This window comes from Arachis ipaensis, chromosome B06 (assembly GCF_000816755.2).
Source record: "Arachis ipaensis cultivar K30076 chromosome B06, Araip1.1, whole genome shotgun sequence".
In the NCBI taxonomy this organism is placed as follows: Eukaryota; Viridiplantae; Streptophyta; class Magnoliopsida; order Fabales; family Fabaceae; genus Arachis; species Arachis ipaensis.
Genome location: NC_029790.2, coordinates 21,978,145 through 21,985,268, shown reverse-complemented (window position 1 = coordinate 21,985,268; position 7,124 = coordinate 21,978,145). Strand labels below are relative to the sequence as shown.

General features: G+C 32.5%; 2 protein-coding genes across 10 annotated transcripts; both read right to left on the bottom strand.

The window, feature by feature from the left end:
• On the bottom strand, positions 592–2,873 carry LOC107646178 (phosphoinositide phospholipase C 8). Its single transcript, XM_021105477.1, is given in 7 exon segments — positions 592–889; positions 969–1,107; positions 1,230–1,429; positions 1,687–1,764; positions 1,807–1,904; positions 2,337–2,399; positions 2,489–2,873. Coding segments are annotated over 7 exon segments (993 nt in total). The 3' UTR covers positions 592–859.
• Positions 2,879–5,478, bottom strand: LOC110263237. 9 transcript variants are annotated; one of them, XR_002348541.1, is made up of 5 exons: positions 5,131–5,459; positions 4,869–4,999; positions 4,720–4,754; positions 3,712–3,768; positions 2,879–2,932 (listed from the first exon to the last, which is right to left on the bottom strand). XR_002348541.1 is itself a non-coding variant. In XM_021104258.1 (5 exons), exons 1-5 carry the CDS (start codon positions 5,079–5,081, stop codon positions 2,927–2,929), a joined length of 345 nt encoding a protein of 114 aa, XP_020959917.1. In that variant the 5' UTR covers positions 5,082–5,124; the 3' UTR covers positions 2,904–2,926. The 9 variants fall into 9 exon arrangements, 1 of the variants encoding a protein (XP_020959917.1); XR_002348540.1 differs by having other exon boundaries at positions 2,904–2,932; positions 3,984–4,754; positions 5,131–5,474; XR_002348546.1 differs by lacking the exon at positions 4,720–4,754 and adding an exon at positions 3,984–4,017 and having other exon boundaries at positions 2,904–2,932; positions 5,131–5,469.

Here is a 7,124-nt window from a genome sequence, read left to right as displayed (position 1 = left end):
TACGGCGGTTTGAACCGCCACTATAACCTTGAACGGCGCTCAAGAAAAACCGCCATAATTTGAAGCGCCATTTGGTTATTACGGCGGTTTTTAAAAAACCGCCACAATTACCTGGTTAAAACGGCGGTTTTTGAGTTGGGTTAAAACGACGGTTCAAACCACCGTTATTTCTAGATAAAATGGTATTTTTTGTTGGTTAAAACGGCGGTTCAAACCGCCGTTATTTCCAGGGTAAAACAGCATTTTTTTGTTGGTTAAAACGGCGTTTATGAACCGCCATTTTTACCTTGGCAAAGTGGCATTTTTAGTTGGTTAAAATGGCATTTAAAACCGCCGTTTTTACCGGATTAAAACGGCATTTTTAGTTGGTTAAAATGGCATTTTGAACCGCCATTTTTACCCTGATAGTGGCATTTTTATTGATTAAAACGACATTTAAAACCGCCGTTTTTACCATGTTAAAATGGCATTTCATGTTGTTTAAAATGGCAATTACAAGCCACCGTTTTTACCGAATAAAAGTGACATTTCTTACCGTTTTTACCGTATTTCTAACAAGGTAAACTAGCTTTCCTAATTCTGTCTTCCATCTGCAAATCAAAATAGCTCATGTGACATAAACACAAACAATATCCCCAGCTTAACTGTCAAAATCTATAGGTACAATAATTAGAACCCCAACTCATGTATTTAGGATAAATGTCGATGTTTGTATATTTGCAAATATATCTATATTTACAATTCAATGTATATTTTATAGGCCTGGTTCCGTCATGTAGTGGTGAGACACAAATTTTATAAACCGTTCTCTTTTTTTTCTCTCTCTATCAACAGCAACAAAATTCAAAGAAACTTGAAGCTACTCTCTCATGATCTTTCTCTGGCCTACCTGTAAAATGACAAAAAACATTAAAATTTGCTAACCCCAAAAATTTCTCACGAAAATAACGATAGTAATTAAATAATACCTTGGCAACTTTAGCTTGGAGAGGTGGAGTTATATGGTCTTCAAAAGTTATAACAACAGGATACTTATTAGAAGCATAAAATGCATATTCTTTAATTGCTTTCAAACAAGCTCTCAGTTTCAGCGGACTAGTTAGAGTCCTGTAATAATATACAGCTCCAAATAAACAATAATATTAATCATAATTTAGTGTGAGGTGCATTATTGTCAATAATTATATGTTCATATTATATATGAATGAAAAGTAAAGGAAATTGCATACCTTCCATGACGAACTTCAACAGAATTACCAGTGGAGTTAGGCCACAGATCAAGTTCGATAACTCTTTTAACACTTTTCTTGAGTGCCTTTATAATTGGGGCAGTGCTGCTATTACTACTAAATTAATTACCTGTTAAGTAGGAGTTATGGCCCGTGTATAAGAAATAATGGGCCAGTGGGCTTCTCATGTCATGACCAACCTGGAAGTGCAAAACACATCATAGATCATAAAGTGTTAGGAAGAATAATAAAAAATAAAAATTAACAGATTGGCTATTTGGTTGATTTTTTATTTTTATTTGTATTTTTAAAATTAAATTAAGAAAAATGGATAATTTTAGCATTTTTAACTAATTTATACTCAGACAAGTCAAAAAATTTTATGATATATTTATATATTTTCATACTAAACTAATTAAAATGTAAAGTGTAGTTAAAAAGCATGTATATTAATTACCTGAAGAAGAGGGCCATTATCATCACCTAAGAGATAGCGAAAGAATGTATCAAGATGAAAGCCTTTCCTTTCCTTTGATTAAATTTTAATGTTTTTTCTTTGGCCATAATACCCACCAACATCTTTATCTTCTTTTAACCCCTCTAAATCAATGTCTTTTGTTTTCCTTCTTCCATATATTTCTTGAGCCAAAGTCTCACCACTACCATCATTTTTATCTGCATTGCCAAATTTTATGAAGGAAATCAGTTAAAAATTTGAAGCTAAAATTCGAAAATCCAATCATCAATCTAAACCTGTTGTGTCAGTATTAATACTGAATAATAACCCATTTAAAAATTACTACCATTAAGAAATTGTTTAGTGAGACCAGAGAGAGACAGGACACGTGTAAACTTGAACATTACATATTGGCCCAGTGAAATACTCAAGATTGAACTATATTGTTTAGTGAGACCAGAGAGAGACAGGACAATCCTGTTTTCCATCAAAATTGTGCTGTTGAGTAGTGAATTTTACAATGGATTATATTTTAATTTGTTCATTGTCTAAATTGGGATAAGTGATAGATTTCAATGATATTGAACTAAAATGGATGTTTGTGAACCTAATGTGAAAATCTACTTTAGCAAAGACAAACATATTCTTACATGACATCACCTTAGGATTCTGCATTGCAAGCCTTGTTCTTTCCCTGATTTTGCGCAAAGTTTCTGTTTAGAATGACAAAGAGAGCTAAATGATGGAAGACAGGATGGAATGTCAAGGAAGATAAAGAAAGAAGAAAAGAAAATATAGTTACCAGGACTATGCTTTCTTCCTTTGTTCCATGGGGTGTTTCCTTTATTAGCTTTGGAAATTCTCATTCTTCTCAATTTCTCCCTCTCGTCAAGCTCTTGTGATTCTTCATCAGAAGAGTCAAGGTGAAACCCTGGTGCTGAGTTGGCAATAGCAAGGTGCAAGTCAGTGGAGTGTGTGCATTCGTCTCGTTTGTGAGGCAAAATCTTTAGTTCAAAGGTAGCAACAGCCTTAATGAGAAGCGTCCCCGTCCTCGTCCCCCTGGGAAGGCGAAAAGGGACGACACTCAAGTTTTCCTTTCTAAGCTTGTTCCAAGCACAGGGAAGACAGTGGTCATTGCCAAAGGTCAAAGAAATGGATGAGCCTTTCAAGTTAATGTGATACGGCATTGGTGCCCTCAGCGATGAATACAAAGGACATTGCAAGCTTAGCTGTGCATTTGTTATCTCTGCTCACAACAACCAAAAATTCATATTATGTAAAAAGGTTTCATGAGGACAGAAGAAAATGAACAAGTATTTGAACAACAAATGCACCACTTGCCTCCTCCAGCAAATAAGAAGCAGTTATTGAAATTAGCACTTAGTCACTAGTTCAACCACACAGTTGGATCTACTTGAGGTTTTTTTCTTTGTAAAATAATCTAAAGCTTCACAATATGTTAAATTTTTCGTTGAAGATGTTCTCCAATTATTACATATAAAACCAATAATGACCCTCTATCCTTAAGCTTGTATGAAAGATGGTTCATATAAGGTTCTAAAATCTAGATTGGACATCAAACCAGATATGAGAGATGGTTCATATAAGGTTCTAGTAATAAACCAGATATGTATTATTTCATTACAGTAATTAAGTTGTAATTCTTCAATATGCAAAGGATGCAAGAGAGTTATTGAAACACTAAACTGGAAGTAATTAAATGATTTCAATTTCTAAGAAGCAAAATAACAAACACATAGAGTGCATTATTACTAAATGTTTCTAAGATTACTAACTCTAATTGCTTAGGATGCATCTTATAGACAACAGCAAAATATTTATTGTTCCCTTTGTACTACTTGTGGCAGTTAAATTTTAGAAAAGAGAAAGATAGTTAAAAGAAGAAGCAATTATGGCCCACATTACCTCACAGAGAAGGACAAAATAAAACCTAAAATTTAGTTATAACAGAACATTATCATTCAAAACAAACATTAAGAACTTCAGGTTAAAGAATAAACTAACCAAAATTTTAGCACTTCCAAAGTCACATATCTTCAACTGGTGGATGTGAAGATTGACCTATTATGAGACAAACATGAAAGCAACCATGAAATTTTAGTCCAAAATCCAATGAGCATATAACTATGTATTTATTGAAGTAGAAAAATACAATGAATATAGCTATATGTGCACATTTGACATTAGAAAACCCACATCACCGTACCAAAATTTTAACCATAGTATATATAGTATATAGATATTATAAAATATTTAAGCTTCCCAAGTTTAGATACCAAATGTCTAGATAGATTAGAGTTATCAAGATCCCTGCAAAAAGTAACACAAGATGATCAATTTAAAAGAAAATGTCAATGGAACACTAACTACTTCATACAATCTAAAATTCATAATGTCTATTTCCAAAATATAACGTTAACAGGTTGAATGAATATCAAATCAAGCATCAAAGAGATAATTAGCCCCTGTCATAAAACAAAAACACTGTATATATTAGAGGCATCCAATGAGGTCTAGCCATGTACTAACATTAAGAGAAGCATTCTATTAGCGACGTCAAATTTGGGTTTCATGAAGAAAGGAAAACATGGTGAAGGCAAATATGATGTTAGAGGTTGTGTTTGGTGACCACTTTCTATGAATTTGAACACACAGATTTAACAAATAATAAACTAAAGCAATTGACTGCTCCCAGTTCATTGTGTATGTTACAACTCTTCGACTATAGTGATTACAAATTTGCTATAACGAACAAGTTGAACAAGCTAGATTTCAAGAATTTATATAAATAATTGCACATACCATGTTAGAATGTTAATAGGATTTCAAATAATTTGGTTGAGACTCTGACACTCCACGCTTTCAAAATTAAAAAAGTATAACTCAAGTAAATTCCTTAAAAGCTTTTTCTGCAAACAGAAAACATGAAGAACATCTATGCAGTTCACAGTGCACGTCATACCAGGAGAAAACAAGTATTCACATGATTATAATTAATCCCCAATTTTTTACCTAAAAATAAATTGAACAAGGAGGAAAATCAAAACCTGTAATTAAATAAAATAAGTAGCAGTTAGCATAGAACAATCAAAACATAGAATCAAACAAAATAAGGTTGATGAGGAGAAGAGAAGCTCGAAGAAAAGAAGCTAATAGAATACCTCGCAAATCGCATCAATGGAAGCAAATGTACCATCAGAGGAGAAGCATTGATGGACATGACACCGATGGAGGGGAAGAATCATTGATGGAGGAGAAGCTCGCAGAGCAGTGGCGATGTAGTTTTCGAATTCTGCCACACCAACGCAACTCTCACACACATAAAACAAAGAATCGAAAGAATAGTAATAACCAGAGAGGAAGTAACAAATCATGAATCAAAAGAAGATGAAGAAGAAGAGGATGAGAATTTTGAATAAAAACCTAGAAGTGAGAACGGACACGGAGAAGACGAGTTAGGGTAAGAAGCTCTCACAACATAGAGCGTAGAAGCTCGATAGAGGAGAATATGGCATCAATGGCAGAGAAACTCACAAGAATAGAAGAGAAGCTCGCATCAATGGAGGAGAAGAAGCCACTGGAGGAGAAGCTTGTTGCTCACGCTCTACTCTTCGACTCGCAATTAGGTTTAGGTTGGGTTTTTTCTAACAACGGTTATTACTGCCAAAATCACTAGAAACGTACGTCCTTGACTTACAAATACATTATGGCAGTGATATAAACTGCCTTAATTCATGAACATTATGGCGTTTATACAAAACCGCCTTAATATTAACGACATTTTAATCAGTTTTTTTTGTAGTGATATCATTTAGTAATTGTTATAGAATGTATATTAATCGTTCAATTGTTGAATTATATATTAATATTTTGACTATTATATTCATTTTCTGTTAAAGAAAAGAAAGCATGGACGTTGTTGAAATATTATGCAATTAACTTTAATATTTTTTTAAATGTATTTTTGAAATACCTTGTTGGATTGAAATATTGAATTATTGCAAAATGTTTAAATGCAATCTATATCATATTATTTTTTTTAATTAAATTGTTTTTTTTATGTGAAAAATAAAAAAATTTCAATTAAGATTGAAATGTGTTATAATCAACCTCTAAGCCAATTAATTTCGAATTAATGATCTTATTTGGCTTATGACAAAATTGCACTATTGAAATTTCCAAGCAATATGAGTTCTTTAATTCAATCCCAATCAAGTATCACAATTTAGAAGCAACAATGCAAAAAACATCATTATTATTGTCTCCTATACCACCTAATTGCTTCCAATGTAATCAATGGCATAGAGCACTAAAAATGTAACAAAAGATTAAAAAAAAGCATAGCTTCACCAATAAATTTTGTTGATCTTTTTTTGTTTTTCCCCTTAGCATAGTGAGTCACTCATGCAAACAAAACCACAAATACTTGTTTTATATGCTAAGCATGCATAGTGGAGCAAATTATGAGGCTACCAACAGTGCATCAGAGTTTTAGTCTTGCCAACTTCTTTTCCCATGTTCACATTAGGTATTTTTATTACATCTACACCTCTCTAAGTTATAAATCTTCCTATTAAAATGAGAAATCTTATTATTATAGTTTATATCAGTCTCAATCTCTTATTATTTTTCCTTTTCCTTGCTACAGAATGATCAATTCTAATCCTCACTAAGGCTAAAGAGGAATAGTACAATAATAATAAATCAAGATCAACATATACATATATAATAAGATAGTTGCAAGAAAAATAACCTTGTTTAGAGTGTGCTCTAGAAGAATCTCTGCTGCCAATAAACAAAATTTTCTGATATAGAGCAAGTGTAATGAATGAGCCTTCACAAAATCAATGATTCAGACACAAAAAACCAAATTTCCTGATAGTGCAGGCATCTCAGAAACTAGGTAGCAAGGACAATTGTAAATTGTACAATGACATGTATATGCTTCAAAGAGATTCAACTAAGCAAGCAGGTACAAAATTGAGTACTGATCAAAAAATAATGGGCTTATTAAGGGTTGTTAGGGATTTATTTATTTAGTTAGTAGTTAGCAATATATAAGGGCATTAGTGAACTAACAGATTATGAATTCTATGAATTCCTATGGAGTTGGCATGGTACTTGACTCAAAAATGTTGTATCACTCTGATTGTGCTGGTATTAATATCAACAAGATTTGACTAGCACTCATGTAATCTAGTAGGACAAAACTTTGATGTTGATTTTTGATGGCTATAGTCTCCCGACATTTTTTTTTCAATAAGATTGATTTGAATGAGTGCACCACTGGAGATTAATGATATGTAGCTCTGGTATTTTTGATCTGTGGAGTTATCTATCTAAAATAATTTTTGCCTTTGGTTGTAGATTTGATGAGTTCTGAAATTTATAATTTTATTAATGTGACAACTTAGAAG

Bases quoted from the DNA above. Each gene is read 5' to 3' on its own strand.
- LOC110263237 (XM_021104258.1), bottom strand. From the start codon at position 5,081: ATGATTTGTTACTTCCTCTCTGGTTATTACTATTCTTTCGATTCTTTG. The intron at 4,755-4,868 runs GTATTCTATTAG...ATTTAATTACAG, and splicing joins CCATTGATGCGATTTGCGAG to GTTTTGATTTTCCTCCTTGT. The intron at 4,018-4,719 runs GTAAAAAATTGG...TACTTTTTGCAG, and splicing joins CTTGTTCAATTTATTTTTAG to GGATCTTGATAACTCTAATC.